The 18,003-nt window shown below is 42.4% G+C and overlaps 1 protein-coding gene across 4 annotated transcripts in view; it reads right to left on the reverse strand.

The window, feature by feature from the left end:
- The window catches only part of PTPRG (protein tyrosine phosphatase receptor type G), a 774,814-nt gene that overhangs the window by 310,688 nt on the left and 446,123 nt on the right, over window positions 1–18,003 (reverse strand). For all 4 annotated transcript variants that reach the window (XM_051852247.2, XM_008260863.4, XM_008260864.4 and 1 more), the window contains exon 3: window positions 10,812–10,991. In XM_051852247.2, the coding sequence (XP_051708207.1) occupies window positions 10,812–10,991 (180 nt within the window). The remainder of the gene's footprint in view (window positions 1–10,811; window positions 10,992–18,003) is intronic.

The following is an 18,003-nucleotide window of genomic DNA, read 5'->3' on the forward strand; positions in this document are numbered from 1 at the left end:
TAAATATTTCAGGCTTTGTAGACCTTGTGGTGCAACTACTTGATCTTGTCTTTATGGCACAGGAGCAGCCAAAGACAAAAGGCAAATGAATGAGGAATGAGGAGCTATGTTTCTGTCAAATTACATTTAATCACGGAAATTTGAATTGGATAATATTTTCATGTATCATGGAATTTTACTTTCCTTTTTATTTCTTCCAATCATTTTCAAATGTGCAAGCAGGCAGGGAGACGGGCATTTTGGGGACCCCCCTCCAATATGTCTTAGAAGGAAAAATATCTAAAATAGTAGATATAATTACATATATAATTTACATATAAAATATAATTTATATATAATAATTTCTATATAAATTACATAATTATATATTATATAAAAAGTTATATGATTATATAATTATTATATATACTTATATATAATAATATAAATATAAATTATTATATATTATATATATCCCATCCTCTGTTGCTTTCCCAGGCCACAGCAGAGAGCTGGATCAGCAGAGGAGCAGCCGGGACTAGAACTGGCGCCCATATGGGATGCAGGCGCTTCAATCCAGGGCTCTTAACCCACTGAGCCATGGTGCCAGCCCCCAGTGCCTAAGTTTTCTTATCAAAGAAGCATGACTCCTGCATTTGGCATCTACCCTATATATAATATAAAATTTATATATAAAAATATATTCTACCAGCATATACCTTTAGATCTAATGTCACGATTTCGAAGCACTAGCTCAGTGGGGTCTTAACTACTGGTGATGATTCTCAGCCTGTTATAAGTTCTCTACCTAACATTTTGCATCCAAAGGACGAAGGCAAAGCATCTGTTGCAATACACCCAGGGACTCAGCATCCTCTTATAAATATTTGATTTTACCTAAATCATTTATGTCTCTGTCAGGGGTCATTTTACTTGTTTTATATGAATAATTAAAAGCATAATTAGGGAACTGTACAATCTGAAACATTAATCTCATTTTTCATTTCATAGCATTTCTCAACAGAGCACACAGCATGCTACATGCACACACACCTCTCCCAAAACAGCTTATGTTTTTGTTTACATATAAAACTGTGGAAGAGGGAACTGCCCCAGCTCTCCTGTTCCCAATTTTCTGGTGGCTACCGGTCACCAGAAACTGACTGCTCTCAAGGCGGTCACCACAGGACACAGGACACAGGACACCGGACGAGCAGCAGGTGAAGAGACGCGGGAGTTCCGGTCTGTCCCCTCAATGGCAGTGAGACCTAAGCAGACTACCTGCTTTCTCTGTGCCTCAGTTTCCACTACAGTGCCCACCTGGCCAGGCTGTTTCAAAGCCTGAACAAAAGTCACAGACTGAAGGGCACTAACATAGCGCCAGGGTCCCTGCAACTGCACACCCTATGACATAACCTATTTAGAGTCAAGGCAGAGTGTGGATGCAGAACAGAAGGGTGTAACTGCATTGTGAGACACTTCGCCACTGTAACACAATACTGTCCTGCCCACAAAATAGAAACTGCCATTAAGCAGAGACGACAGCAAAGGGCAGGTATGGCCCCAAAATAGCACTTGTGATTTGACTCATTCAGTTCACTAAGATGCAGAGTAGGGGCTGGCACGGTGGTGTAGCAGGTAAAGTCGCTGCCTGCAGTGACGGTATCCCATATGGGCGCTGGTTTGAGTCCTGGCTGATCCACTTCCCATCAGGTCCCTGCTACTGCCTGGGGAAAGAAGTAGAGGATGGTCCAAGTCTTTGGGACCCTGCCACCCACATGGGAGACCTGGAAGAAGCTCCAGGCTCTTGGCTTAGCCCTGGCATAGCCATGGCCGTTGAGGCCATTTGGGGGAGTGAACCAACAGATGCAAGGCGTCTCTCTCTGCCTCTCCTACTCTGTAACTCTGCCTTTTAAATAAAAACATAAATCTAAAAAACAAAAACCCACCCAGAGTAAAAAAAAAAATACTTTAATTGGGTTATTTCTATACTTTTGATTATATCACAGAAAAGAAAATCTCAGTTTGGTGCTTGTACAATTCTCCACATTTCCATGATACTCACTCATTCTCCTCCATACCTTTAAAAAAAAAAAGATTTATATATTTAATTGAGAGGCAGAATTACGGAGAGGCAGAGGCAGAGGCAGTGGCAGAGAGAGGTCTCCTATTGCTGGTTTACTCCCCAGATGGCCACAATGGCCAGGGCAGAGCCAGGCTGAAGCTAGGAGCCAGGAGCTTCTTCCGGGTCTCTCACATGGCTGCAGGAGCCCAAGCATTTGGGCCACCTTCTGCTGCTTTTCCAGGTGTATTAGCAGGGAGCTGGATTGGAAGTGGAGAAGCCAAGACTCAAACTGGTGCCCATATTGGCACTGTAGTCAGTGGCTTTACCTGCTACACTGCAGCACTGGCACCTCATTTCCCCTTGTTACTCAAAGGTAGATATTAAATTTGAAGTTAATAACACAGGAAACTGTGATTTATTTTCATAGATTATGTACATATATTTAGCTATAAGTCTATTTGGGCCAAACAGAATTGGTTTTTCCATTTACAGTGCTGACTTTAGAAAGTTTTCTTTTAAAGGAAACTCACTTAATTAAAGTAAAACAAGCAAACTGAAAGAAAAATAGCAAATTAATAGTACTATGGGAGAAATAAATGAAAGCAAGTCTGAATTTATTTGAAATCATAGCAGAAAGGGTGGAAAAATGAGTATGGTGGCAAACAAACAGTTAAAGGCTGCAGAATGATGGTGGTCTAAACTCAACATGTATCAGTGCCCAAAAGTCATAATTTGAAATCCTCAACCTCAGGGTAACCTTGTGCGGAGGTGAGGCCTTGAGCAGGTGATCAAGCCGTGAAGACATCTTCCAGAACGGGATTCGTATCCTTATAAAGGAGGCCTGTGATCTCTGTCCCTTTCCTCTGGGGAGGGACACAGTGTGACAGCATCATCTGTGTACCAGAAAGTGGGTCCTCACCAGATGCCCAACCTGCTGGTGCCTGGATCTTGAATTCCAGCCTCCTGAACTGCAAGAAATCCTGACGCCATCCTGTTTATGGTGTTTTGTTACAGCAGCTTGGACTAAGACAGAGGCATGTGTGAAAGGACTTATTAGAATCAGCTCTTTCCGTAGTTAAACTGCTGACACGGAGGGTACTGAACTCAGAACAGAATGATGGAAGGAGTGGAAGGAGCTGGGGGTTTCAAAATCAGAGTTTTGTCACCTAGTGTCCAATAGGCCGTCCCAGTAGCCTCCCATACACTTTGGGGTCTGGGCTCTGCTGACCAAGAAGCAAAATACTGGGCATGGGTGCACACTGGGGAGCTGAGCCAGCGAATCTGACTTCGCACACTAGACTTGCCATTATCTATGAGAAAACTGATCACACTTCTTGGTGCCTCAGTTCCCATTCTAGAAAACTGGAAACAGATGGCAGCTACTATACAGGTTTGCTAGGAGGATCAACGGGGTTGATGGGTGAGGAATGCTCAGAACAGGAGCCTACCCACAGAAGTGCTGCTTACACAGGCTATTATCCCAGAGAGAGGATCCACAGTGCTCACCAGATCCCCTCTGTGCCAGGTGCTCCCCATGAGGGACTGGGGCAGAGTGAAAGTGAGGTTGCAACTGGAGTATGGAATTCGTTTTCTCCCTAGCTTGAAGGGAGAGTACCTGGCATTCACCGCATTCTTTACAGACCATCCACCAACTGTTTATAGATGAAATTCAACGTGTGTATACAACGCGGGGCTAAAGCAAATGTTCACACCAAAATCTGAGTAAACAGCAGCAGGTGCCAAAAGGTAAAGAAAAATTCAAGGGAGAAAAACGAGCTGCTCACTGTCTTCCCCCATCCCTGCTGTTCAAGGCTGGAACGAAAAGCCTAGAGCTACTGGATTGCAATAGTGAGATATGCCCCCCCCCCCCAACCACCACCACCTACACAGAATTCCCATGCCTGTCAAGGAGGAACATTTGGGCTCTTGGTGAAAGAGAAACAATCCTGCCAGGAAGCCTGTCCATGCTTCCATTAACTTCCCTGTAGCCACTGGTGTGTGTGTGTGTATATATATATATATATATTATATATATACACATATGTATAAATATATAATTTTTTTTTCAAATAGACAAGCAACATTTACTGAGTAATACTGTGGAAGAAAAGTAGGTAAATCAAATAGAGTTCCTGCCTGCATGGAACCTGTGGTTAATGGGAAAGAGTGCCCCCACAAAGGAACTTGCAAGTGGGACAAGTAGTACCAAGAGAGCGTCCAACTCCAAAAAGAAATAAGAGGCATCAGGACTTGAGGAGAGCTGTCAGAGAGTGGAAGCAGCTACCTTGGCAAAGTACTGATGAGAGGAGCACATCAAAGGAGAAATGACTCACACAAAGGCCCGGTGGTGGTGGGAGGGATCAAGAGGAAGCCAGTGTGACGAGTTAGTACCCAGAGAACAAGATGTGCTGTGAGGCTAGAGAAGGAGGCACAGGACAGGGAGCAGTCTCTCTTTTGTCCCAAGAGAAAAGAGGCATCCTTAATACGGTGGCAAAAAGGGAACAAGAAGAAAAAGAGAGATTGACAGGAACAGGTTAGGGAACTCAGCAGATTATGCTGGCTACTATATGGAGAAGGCCTAGGAGGAAAGCAACACTGGCTGATGATAGAAGCAAAAATTAGGAGACGATTGCAGTAATCCAGTCAGAGCACTGGACATACTGAGTTGCATCAACCTCAGAGAATGAAGAGATGACAAGCCACACGATTATTCAAGGTCTTAGTTAACTCCCTGCCTCAGCAGCATGAACAAGGCGGGCCAGTCAATCTGTGAGCCACATAAGACATGGCAGATGAGAGCCTAGCAGAGGATTTTGTTCTGAAAAACCAAAGGGAGATTAAAAAATGTCCCTGAAAGTTAGGCTTACTGGTTAATCAGGATTCTGTCTCTGCCAAAACTACTTTCTACCAACTAAAGGCAGGGACTGAGGACATGGAGATAAGAGAAAGGAAGTGGAGTTAAGCACACATGGAACAGTTGACAGCATCATCTAACCAGAGAGTGCCACGAAACAGCACCTAAGGAGATCCAAGGTTCAGGCAGGGCTGGAGATGAACTAGATGAAATACTGGATCTTTGAAATCGTGAAATTTAGCACATGAAAAGCTAAAGCACACTTAGCATTTCCCCAAAGAATGCATTCTTCAAAATTAAGCTTCAGTGTTCTTTCTGGGGCAGCCTTGAGCTAACCAGAGACAGCCCAGGGCACTGACAAACACAAGTTGAGCACACCTGACATAAATGATGCTGTACACCCAGATGTCTCCAAACAGCTGCCCACTCAGCTGATAGTCTTCTGCAAACCTAATGCTGGACTCCCTTTGTAAGTCAAGTAACTAATTCATTAGTGACACAAACACAACTCAGAGTTAAAAAGAAAGTTAAAAAGATCGGGGTATGAAGACCCCACACTGGTCTTGATTCATTGTGCCAACAGTTATACCTCTTAAGAATCATTAAGAATTAAGATGGACACGGAGGTAGTGTAACAAAAATGAAGGTGACGATTAAGTGTCCACAGGTTTGGAAATCCCAAGAAAATACACCCAGGGAATCAATTATTTCATTTGTCCAGACCCTGCCCTGTTCAACATCATCAGAGACAAAAGAGGTTTTATTGAAAGGGGGATTTGCTTGCATTATTGCTGTCAACACCAAAATCTGTACACCTTAAATACAACACATAAAAACATTAGGAAAAAAAAAAAAACCTTCAGCTCTCTTCTGTGGCCAGCTATGAGGAAGATAAACAGGAAGCGGGGCGGGGGGAAGGCTTGTTGCTAGCAGGGAGTGACAACAGGCGCAGGCAGGTGAAGAGGTGGACATGCCACAGGAAGGATCATGCCAAGGAAGAGACAGAGAACAAAGGCAGGAGTGAAGGAAACCACAGAACAGTCAAAGCCTGAGTCAGAGCAGATGAAGGCACCACCTGCAATGCAGCATCCCATTCCCTTCTGATCCAGCTCCCTGCTAAGGCACCTGGGAAAGCAGCAGAGTACAGGCACAGTGCTTGGGTCCCTGCCACCCATGAGGCAGACCCAGATGGAGCTCCTGGCTCCTGGTTTTGGCCTGGCCCAGCGTCGGCTGTTGCAGCCATTGGGGGAGTAAAGCAGCAGATGGAAGATCCCCCTACCCTTTCCCCTCTCCTCCTTCTTCCTGTCACTCTGCCTTTCAGATTAAAAAGTCAAAGCTCAAGGAGAGGCGCACAAAGACACACCTAGACTAACAACTAAATAGAAAGAATAGCAAAAGAATAGAAATCTCAAACAGAACAACATGAAGACAATGAAATACACTCAGAGACATTCTAGAATTTTCTTTACCAACCTCAAGACCGTGACTATCATCTGCATGCATTTAACACTTGGGCAACCATGCTAGGGTTGTGGAAACACATCTTGAAAGGGGGCTAAAAGTTAAAGTCCACGTATTTTGGAGGGAAATCAAGAACCATGAAGATTGCCATGGAAAATATGTGGAGTGCCCAGAGTGGCTGCCCATTTCTGTCTCCCAGGAAGGCCCACACTGACCAACCTTGGAAGAGAAGAGTGATTCTTCAGAGCTACATGGAGGTACCAGTTAGCCTGAGCCAGGAACTGCAATGGACAACAGAAGGCACGGTATCTTTCCATCGCATCCATCTTCCTGACCTTGGAGAAGCATTACCCCTGTGTGTGAGCACAGCAGCAAAGCCGTATCTTCCTGTGATGCTTAGCAGGGTTCATACACACAGTCAGGGAATAGCACAAAATGACTGAGGTTAAGATTTTATGTTAATCTCTGTATTAGCTGGCAATTAGTTTGCTCTTTTCTTAGCTCAAGCGTGTGTGCTCTTATGGTGATGCTCTACTGTAAGAGTTCCAAGAGCCAGGTAAAATAAAGTGAATCCAACAGTCTCCTAATTTTTGCCTTAATTTTATGGGCTCAGCAGGACTAGGAATTGGCTCATGACCTACTTATCTACACCTAACCTCCCCACCATCGATCTTCTTTTATTAATTTAGCATCCATTTCCTGAATACATCTGTGCCAGGCACTATGGTATATATGGACAAATAAGAAAGGATATGTAGCCAAAGAAAAAATAAAGTAAACCAATATAAAATGAGAAAATGGAAGTAGCATGAATTATGGCAAATACATTTTCTATTTGTCCTTAGTGTCGGATGTAAGAAAACGTAGTGGTAGAGGGGATCAAAAAAGCCATCCAAATACTTAAAATTCATGGCGGGGTGGGGCATGGCTTATTAACATATATCGGAAGTCTTGAATTCTGATCATTAATCTAGAAGCCAATGCTGGGAACAGCAAGATTATCTTGAAATGTTCTTGATGAATGTATTATCTTTCTATTCCACAAAAATGAAAGAAAGGGAAATAACTTCCGATGAGATCAAATGAGAACTGGCACAACAGACATTTACAGCTCCTCAACAAGAAATAGAGAGATTCTACCTGCCTGGTAAAGAGATTTGAACTAACTTCTAAGAAGTGGGGTAGGTCCAACCAAGTCATATTGATTATGCTGGATTGGATATATAGCACTCTCAGAGGTTAAGACAGATCTGAACACTAAAACTGTTTTATGGGAAAGTTACTGTCTGTATGTAATGGGCTACTTTAAATATTAACTTTCTATATTCATATTTTAATATCTAAAGGGCACAGTCTCTTTTACAGATAAGGGACCTGGAAATTTCCAGCATAAAAAAATAAATATTCCCTCCTGAACTTATTTCCTGGAACTACAAATTTCAAGAAAATATTTTTAAAGAAGAAAAACGTATTGCTTTAAAATTAACGATTTAAGAAAAAGATGGGCTTTTCGGTTCACCAAAGTGTGCAAGATGGATATAAAATGAATGAATGCAATGAAGATAAAGCATGTGGCTCATGATATGTGGATCTTTTAAAGTTTGAATTTTTCTGATGATTGTAGACTCACATGCAATTTTCAGAAATAATGCAGACACCATGCACCCTCCCCAGCCCCATTTCCTCTAATCTTACATTTTTCGAAAGCACAGCACAATAATATGTACTTCAGGAAAAAAAAAAAAAAAAAAAAAAAGAAAGACTGCAATTATCCAGGTTGCCTACCAATACTATTCATGGGGGAAATTATTTAACCTAATTTAGCCATACAACACTCAGCACTACTGTGTACTGTTCAGCTTAATTCAATTGAACCTTCATTCTCCAAAATATTGGAAAACTTATGAAATCATCTGGCATTTTATGATTAGTTTCTAAGTTTGTGCAAGAGAGAGAGATGGAGGGAGAGGGAGAGAGGAAGAGAGAGAGAGAAACAAGTAGATTTCTACATGTAAGTTTCTATACTACTTTCTGACTACTTTCAAAAGATAAAAAAAAAATCTATGTTCTAAATTGCATATAAGTGGTTGTCACCTTTTAAGAACCCCTCCCACACAGTCATCTGAGAGTATTTAGGCAATATTGGCCTATCTAGGATTCTGTTGTGAGGCTTAAAGTGGTAAGTGCAGTTTGAGAAGTATCGAGATTTATTTCAGCTTCTCAGAACGCTGTGCCTCTGAGATCTCTGAGACAGATGTGTTTGTAGTTAGAGAGCTAGGCTCTAAAATCAGGCACAAGCCCTCAGATATGCAACAAGTTGTGGATCACTCCAGGAAGTCAGCAGAGTGACAGAGACTGATAATCAGCTCCTGGAAGACCAAGGTCGTGAATCAACTTGCATTGAGTGAACTCCACACACGTCTAAAACCTGTCATTGGTGATACCAAGCTGAAAGCTGTCACTGAAACGAGTTATCTTTGCAGAAGGCTGTCAAGCGTTGCAAGTCAAGTAGAAAACCAGATCAGAGAGCCCAGCGAATTGCCTTTGGCAGGCTTCTGGAATGTGGCGCCAAGGTGGCACTCAACTCCACGCTCTGATTACACCCAGGGTGGCAAAGTTCTCATCCACTGCATTCAGATGCTCGAAAGAGCAATATTCCCAACACAGTTCTTCAAAGAATACTTGCATTTAAAATATAAAGCAAGACTACAGACAGAGAAACTCCGAAGGGTAACGACAAGCACAGGATTCAATGCTGGAAGGGCAGAGAAGTGGGGATGAAAAAGTGGGGACAAGTAACATTGCTGGTGCACAGGTTTATCCTGAGCAGCTACTCAATGCATAAATAAAGGTGCAGGAGAGGGTTACATGCTGTAAGACAGGAAGGAGAGGGATCTATGGGAGCATCAGAAAAAACCACTCTCAAGTCAAGAACCATGGCACCGAGGGAGTGGGAAGCAATTCTATGAACAAGCTAAGCCAACTCGAAGCAATCAGCCATGAATAATTTCAGGCAAATGCTGGTCTAGAGAAAGAAAATAGATCCCCAGAGCAGCCTGTGCAATCAGGTTAAAGGAAAAGCAACGCTATGACCCAACCATGAATGGGACCAAAGAGCTGAACGTGAAGTCATTTTAGTCTGGCTTGAGAGCCTCAGGCAGTCAAGGCTCCTTAAAGGGAATATGAAGAGTGGTGTGCAGGTGGGAGGGTGTTCGCTCTAATGGGTTAAAGTTACAGGAATCTAAGTACTAAGATGTGTAAAATATCTGTAGGCAGCAACAGAACCACAGGCAGCATGGAGCAGACATATAATATAACATCCCAGCATTTATTTTTACATCAGACATTGGGCACAGCAAGGAATTCTCTGCTACTTACATGAATAATCTATAAACCTATAGTTGCACAACAGTAATTAGCGGGGGGGTGGGGGAGACCTGTGTACTAACAAAGGTAAAAAAGATGATGCATTGGGCTGGCGCCGCGACTCACTAGGCTAATCCTCCACCTAGCGGCGCCGGCACACCGGGTTCTAGTCCCGGTTGGGGCGCCGGATTCTGTCCCGGTTGCCCCTCTTCCAGGCCAGCTCTCTGCTATGGCCAGGGATGCAGTGGAGGATGGCCCAGGTGCTTGGGCCCTGCACCCCATGGGAGACCAGGAAAAGCACCTGGCTCCTGGCTCCTGCCTTCTTATCAGCGCGGTGCACCGGCCGCAGTGCGCTGGCCGCGGCGGCCATTGGAGGGTGAACCAACAGCAAAGGAAGACCTTTCTCTCTGTCTCTCTCTCTCACTGTCCACTCTGCCCGTAAAAAAAAAAAAAAAAAAGATGATGCACAGCCACGAATCCCCAAACGAGAATGAAGGAAATCAAAGGAAGTGGAAGACCAAATTACTGGTCTGATACAAAAAGGGCTGAGCTAGTTCACTGACACTCTGTTAAAATAAGAAACAGCAACAAAGCGACATCTCAAGAAAGGTAGGAATTTTACTTCTACATGCACATTTGGCACAGCTGCTATCTGACAGAACCTAGTGCAATGGTACAAAGCTCTCTACCTCGACTGCCCAGTGTGACAGCCACTATCTATCTGCATGGGTGGCAGAACACGAGCAGTGCAACTACTACAAATGAAGAGTTGAATTTTCATCTTCCTTAATTTTGAATTAAAACTTCAACTGAAATAAGCTACAGTTGGCTACTGGTTACCACACTAGGTAGGTTTCTAAAGGGCCATTCCATGCACCTGACAGCTATGAACACATTACAACCTCTGGAGGTTAATACTATTGCATTATCTTTCTGTCTAAACCGAGGCACAGAACTCAAAGTCACATAGCTGGTTCTCAAATGAAAGGAGAATTTACGTTAAGGATTTATGGTTAAGGTAAACATCAGAAACATCCAAAAATATTTCATTTCTATCTGCGAACAGGTAAAGAAGCCACAGTCTACCTGTTTTCCCTGTGTTTTTCATCCAGGTTTTGTTAGAGGATTCATTGTCGAAGCCATCAAGTTGCAGCTCCTGGTATTCTTCTCCGACACGGGCATGCTGGTCTGAAATGTCTATAGGAGACTGGTGACGGCCTCCGCAGCTGACACTCGACGTGACCCAGTGCTCAGGACCGTAGGCACCTATTCAAAGAAAGCAACACTTGAATCTTCATGGTTCAAGTAGCAGGAATGAAACAGGCAAGACATTTGGACAGAGCTTGTCACCCAAAGGTTGACGCACTGGAAGCTTGGTCTCAATTACAACTGCACTGAGAAGTGGTTGGGCTTTGATGAGATGGGATCCAGTGGGATGATTGCCCCCATGAAACGATTCACGCTGGTCTTGCAGGAGTGACTGCCTTTAAAGGGGGGTTATTATAAAGAATGAGTTTGGCCCCTCTGTGGTCTCTTGTTTCCCCCTTGCCATGTGACACCTGTGTATGTATGTGTGTGTGTGTGTGTGTTCCTGCACATGCACAGGCTACCCTGTCAACATGTGATGCTATCTGTCATGAGGCCTCACAAGAAGCTAGTGCCCCTACCATGCAACTGAGTTTTGAGAATTATGAGCACAAGAAAACTCTTCTCCTTATAAAGCATCCAGCCTCAGGCATTTTGCTATAGCAACATAAAACAGACAATGACAGAAGCCAAGCAGAACATTTCCCAAAGTACACTTTGCAACATGTCCCCATTCAAAAGTACATCACCATAGTACTGAATACTACGGATCAAAGCCATTCGCTTGACACAGCAAGATTTCAGAAAAATATGTTACTTAAGACAGTTTTGCTCCTGATTCCCAAACAAACATTTGCTGACTTCACCTTTAATAATGATACAAGGAATCACGCAAAAGGGCTGGCAGAACTGCTTGCAGTTTTGAAAACAGTTAAGTAAGTTTCCCAAAAGAAGCAGAGCACTTATTCACACGAAAGTACTTTTATCACTTATTTTGCTACTGTGCACAACATCCTAAGCATACTGTCTTCTTAGCTCTCAGGGATGTGTAAATCGGAAATGAAAAACACAATGAGCAACACGAAACTGGACAAGAGTCATTAGAAACGATGCAGTAACAAGGCAGGTGTTTCCACCAGCTAATTACCAAAGATTTTGCAATGTGGCCAATTTGTACTCCTGAGTGGAGGCACTTGTCTCTCCTCCAGAAGCTGTCTGTCTCTTCCTGGAGACAGGTATAAGGTTACCTTCACGTGGAACTCAGCACTCATATAAATAAGGATACAGAACTAAAGGGAAAAGTGCAATTAGAAAGCACAATTCCAATGGACACCCTCAGACACAGGCATGGAAAACACACTGAATTTCTCTGCTCAATTTGGAAACACAATATTACGGGAGCAATGTCCATGACTCATAATTTTGCTATCTTGCAAATACTTCAGTCTTATTTTAATGCCTGGGTCATTTCCCCTAATTCTCATTTCAAACAGTAAGATAAAAACAGACAATCAGAGGGAACTTCTCCATGGACTGGTCAAGGTCTGGTGAACTGGGAAACATTTTTTTTCTATTAATTTATTTTTCAGGCAACATTTTAAAAGTCAGAGACAAGTACCATAACAGTTTCTAGAAAAAGATAACATCACAATTTTCTGTACTGTAGGACTCTGATTCAATTAGGAAATGTCAAGGGCTTTCTCACTCATGTTGTTTTAACTCTTGGTCAAATACCCTAAGACTATGATAGGTCAATGGGACAGAGAGTGCATCCATGTGTATTGCAGCTGCAGCCAAACTTCATTTTCATCTTGCATCTATGTAATCTGAAGAAGAAGTGGGGTGGGGGTGGGGAGACAGCATAATTAATGGCTTCAATTATCCTGTCCACATTTTAATTTTTCTTCCAGGCACCAAAGAATCTATGAGGGGACTGAAAGTGATTGCTCTATATTTTTTGTGTGGTCAAAATATGAATTTTGGTTGGCTACAACTGGGTCTTTATATACAAATGATGGAAAATAATGTTTTAATATTGCATATGGGGGCTGGCTCTGTGGTGCAGCAGTGCCAGCATCCCATATGGGCACCAGTTCAAGCAGCAGAGAGTGGCCCAAGCCCTTGGGCCCTTGAACCCACAGAGCAGACCCAGAAGAAGCTCTTGGCTCCTGTCTTCAGATCGGCTCAACTCTGGCTGTTATGCCATCTGGGGAGTGAACCAGCAGATGGAAGATCCTCTCTCTCTTTCTAACTCTGCCTTTCAAATAAATAACAGAAAACTCTTTTAAAAACATTGCATATGTGTGTGTACAAGTGTATAAAATTCTTTTTAGAAATTTTATAGGTACAATAAACTCACACTCAATAGAAAACAATGTCATGAGACATGATACAGCATTTCCAAACACATATAAGGCCAAAGAAATAATAAATGCAAGTTTTCATTTGTAAAAACACAGATGCTTTATAATTATCCTACTATTAGTAATAATTTAAAGGATACTCTGTATTATCAGAAAAGTACTCATTATTCACATTATTTCTCATAATCTTCCAAACGCAGGTGAAACGTAACTTGGCACTCAATAAAAATACAACCACAGTTCATAGTGGTAAGATCCATTAATTCACTGGTAACAATCAGAAGATTTAAGCTGACTACATGCTTGCTCTCACACTTCCACCCAATATACATTCAAGTGCAATTTTAATTGAAACTGATCTTCCACTTCAGATTTTAAATTAATTCTTCTTTGGAGTTCTTCATGCTCCAGACACCACTGCCTTGAAAGAACCCCTATGTCATTAGTGGAGCAAACAGAACTCTCTTCCCAAGCTTGCAGGTATTGATTACCTATTCTCACATGGAAGCTCCACTGCCATTCTGTACTGCAGAAACCTCTTTGGCGTTAAGACACTTTATAAAGGCCCGAGAATTATATAAATTAATCATCTGCAGCTGCACACATCTCACAATATTGAATGCTTTGTTTTTCAAACTTTGAATAAATGCTTCCAAGTAAAAAACATGACCCTAAATAAAGGCTGTGGTTAAGGGATACCCAGCTTGGAGAGGGAAAAAAAAAATAATCAGCAAGAAGCCTTCCTCTCTCAGAGATGACATTACCCATCTAAATGAGAAGCCCAAGTCACTTACACGTTGGTCTCCTCTTTACCAACTCTTCCTAAAAACAAGCAGGATGCTTGCATTTCAGCAGCTGTGCCTACTCTGAACAGGTTCAGACTCTGGCATCACAACTTCACACACAAAGCTACGTTCTCAAAAGGAAAGCAGGAGGGCGGGAGTAGAACCCAGAGAGGAATAGTTTTCTTTTTTTTTTTTTCATGCAAATTGTTGAACGATTTACTTAGTATACAGTTAATCTTCTGTATATAAAGTTAATTGAAAATAGATCTTCGTTCTCTGTGAGATCCCAGCAGAAAGAACTGGCCATCAAAGAAGGAGGTACCTTTCTCTGAAGGGAGGAGAGATCTTCCACTTTGACTATGGCCTTGTCTAAATAAGGCTGGAGTTTGTGAACTCAAGAGGCTTCCATAGCCTTGGCAGCTCATGACAAGAGCCTCAGGTGATTCCTGACACCATAAATAAGAATGTCAATTGTTAAATCAACAATGAGAGTTACTGTGCACTTACTCCCCATGTAGGATCTCTGTCCTTAAGGTGTTGTACTACGCAAATTAATGGTAAAACTAGTATTCAAACAGTACTTTATACTTTTGTGTGTCTGTGTGTCTGCAATCTGTTCCTACTTTCAAAATGCATAATGCTTTGTATTCCTTAAATTAAAAATATCTTTGAAAAAAAGGAAATCAAGGTATAAAAATGTATAAATACTGGAGTTTGTGAAACAAATTGAGCTAGATCTTAGAAAACAGTAATAAATTAGTATAAATAAATACTAAAAAAAAAAAAAAGAAAGAAAGAAAGAAAAAGAAACCACAGGGCAGACTGAGGTGTCAAATGCAATTTCCCATTCACCTGTTAAAAGTCTTCTAGAAATGAGATCTTGATGGAGACATACTGCTAAGCTGTAAGTACCAATCTAACAGCATTCCTCGTTCAACCTGATGACAAATATTTCAGAAAGTTCGATAAGTGCATCTGAAACCCCTGGCTAACAGGCAGATCTCAGAGTCAATGCACCACTGTCAAGCACACACACATCTGTGCTAGCCTGGCACTGGTGTCTTGGTTTCCTTTGGGCTTAAGTATCACTATTGCATTTTATTGTTTAATCCTACATGTCGTACTTTCCCACTAGTGGGAAACTCCATGAGAATAAGTTCCTCCTATGTCTCGTTTCACTTCATGCCGATGCCTAGCAAAAGGTCTTATAGATTATTAGACACCAATACACCTTTTGGGGTACAAATAATGAATTGGAATTAGAGATCAAAGAGTCCAGAGCTCTGCCTTCCAATTACACATAGTCTCTATGCATACTCTCTATGCATTACTTTGCTTTTCATTACGCATCTATCTGCTGACTTCTTGTGAAGTCTGCCTCACTCCCTTGGCCTCAAGAGTCAGGATGTCAATTTCAGAAGCAGCCCTTTTCTTTACCAACACATTGAATTAATCTACACTGAAAAAGGTCCAAGAAGCTGCCCAAATGCAATATGCGTGAAAGTCTCTGAGTGCAAATTTAAGAACCCCACCAAGACAAACCATGGTTTTATAAAGAAAAGCTGCAGTACAACTTCTGCTTTCAATGCCTCTTGTGAAACATGAATATTTTTACACCTGTCTTGTTTTTTCTGTGCTTTAAAGTTTCTCTAATCAAAGCAGGTGTCTAATACATCAACCCATCACTATACATAAATACTAACGCGGGGCACGGTGGGTATCTGGCTTTGCGCTTATGACATCAGATGGGATGCCTGCAGCCCATATGCGAATGCTCCCAGCTCCAGCTCCTGATTCCAGCTTCTTGTTAATGCAGACCCTGGGAGGCAGCAGATGATGCTCATGTAGTTGGGTCCCTGTCACCCATGTGGGAGACCTAGATTGAGTTCCTGCCTGCCAGTTTAGGAACTGTAGTGAGCATGCGGATTGAAACAATGGATGCGGATGTCCTCTCTCTGTTTCTCTCTGTGTGCCTCTTTGCCTCTCAAATAAATAAATACTGACTCAACACATGCTCAGTACCAGGCACCATGCTGGGAAACAGGTGCTAGCGTGCAAGACCGCCCCAGTTCCCACGAAGCTGAAGGTGCCTGTGGCTCATCCATCCTCCTCCTCTGTACTAGGAGGTGCCTACACCAAAGAGTGCCTGTGAGAGCTGGAGGATGTTATCCAGGTACCAGCAATAAAAGCGCAGAAGTTAGAGGCTGCTACAGTTGCTGCCCTTGTTTGAGATCATAAATCACACACAGTAGGCTCTTAAGAAACTGACTCTACCTTGAGGAAACATGTAGCCCAAACAAGGACTAAAGGAGCTAAAGGCAGGTATTTGATAGCATGTAAAGAGAAGAGGGTGCCTCCCCGCACCGGCCCTCTTGAGTGGATTTATAGATAACACTGCAGCTTTGGAAAGTGGGGTCCCTTCCAGAGGTGCAGAAAAGTTTATCAGGGATGAATATTGTGGTGCAGCTGCTAAAGCTGCCCTCTGAACTCCGCCATCCCTTATCAGAGTGACAGTTTGCTTTGGATCAGCTTCCCACTAAAGTGCCTGGGAGGGCAGCAAATGATGACCCAAGTGCTTGAGTTCCTACCACCCACAGGGAGACCCAGGTGGAGTTCCAGGCTCCCAGCTTCAACCTGGCCCAGTCCCAGCTGCTGTGGGCATTTGGGTAGGGAACCAGCAGATACAAGGTCTGTGTGTGTTTGTGTGTGTGTGTGTGTCCTTCTCTGTCACTCTGCCTTTCAAATAAATAAGTAAATAAATCTTTAAAAACAGAATAAAGTTTACTAAACCCGGAGTATCTTACCTTGGTAGGTCACTTGGGCAGAGGTCAAGAGTCAAAAATACTAGGGTATTACAAAGCATGACTAAAAGATACATTTACTTTTATGCAAAAAAAAAAAAATTGCCTACAGAGGATCTTCAAAAAGTTCATGGAGAATGTGTATTAGGGAAAAGCTATGTCAGGGAGAACCAAAAATGGGAATTAAAGGAAACACAAGGGAGCTCTGAATCACATTTGGATATCAATTCATAGGGACACACTGGTGTTGTTTTACTAGTTGATCTCTGTCAACAGGCCATTCTTCTGTGGGTAGTCTGCCAACAAAATGAAGAAATCTTTAGGAAATTGCACAGAAACCAAATACAATCTAAGTTTATCAGATGGGTTACATTTTGATATCCAGATTTTACAGGATTTATTGGTATGCATTAGGAGGAATGTCGATGATATAAAAGATAAAGCAGGGGCCAGCACTGTGACCTAGCAGGTAAAGCTGCCATCTGCAGTGCCAACATCCCATATGGGCGCCGGTTCGTGTCCCAGCCACTCTACTTCCAATCCAGCTCTCTGCTATGGCCTGGGAAAGCAGTAGAAGATGGCCCAAGTCCTTGGGCCCCTGTACCCACGTGGGAGACCCGGAAGAAGTTCCTGGCTCCTGGCTCCTAGCTTCAGATTGGTGCGGCTCTGGCTATTGTGGCCATCTGGGGAGTGAGCCAGCAGATGGAAGACCTCTCTTTCTCTTTCTACCTCTGCCACTCTAACTCTGCCTTTCAAATATGTAAATAAATCTTTAAAAAAAAGATGAAGGCGATGAGGAATGATTTATAGATAATACTAGGATTACTGTCATATCATTTTTGCAGGAAAGAAAGAGGCACAAAGATGGAGGAACAGAGAGACTGAGCTAAAGTAAAAAAAACTAGCAAGTTTACAGGTGATATTTCATTATTTAAGACTATATAAACACCTTATAATATTTAAAGTTGAAGACATCCACCTTTAAAATGGTAGCTATGAAACATTATTAGCTCAATTTATGGCTTATTTGTGCATTAAAATAACCCACTTCTATCTCCTTAGTGTGTCATTAACAACTCACTGTGCTTTCCTCATTTTGATATTCCATAATTCAGTACAGTAGCACCAGGAAGACATAATTCTATAGTATGGAAAATAAATCACACAACTGGAGATGAGTTCCAACTGGCCTGTTTGAGGCAGACAGAATTCCCCACGTCAAATTAATGGCAAATACTGTAAA

This window comes from Oryctolagus cuniculus, chromosome 10 (assembly GCF_964237555.1).
Source record: "Oryctolagus cuniculus chromosome 10, mOryCun1.1, whole genome shotgun sequence".
In the NCBI taxonomy this organism is placed as follows: domain Eukaryota; kingdom Metazoa; phylum Chordata; class Mammalia; order Lagomorpha; family Leporidae; genus Oryctolagus; species Oryctolagus cuniculus.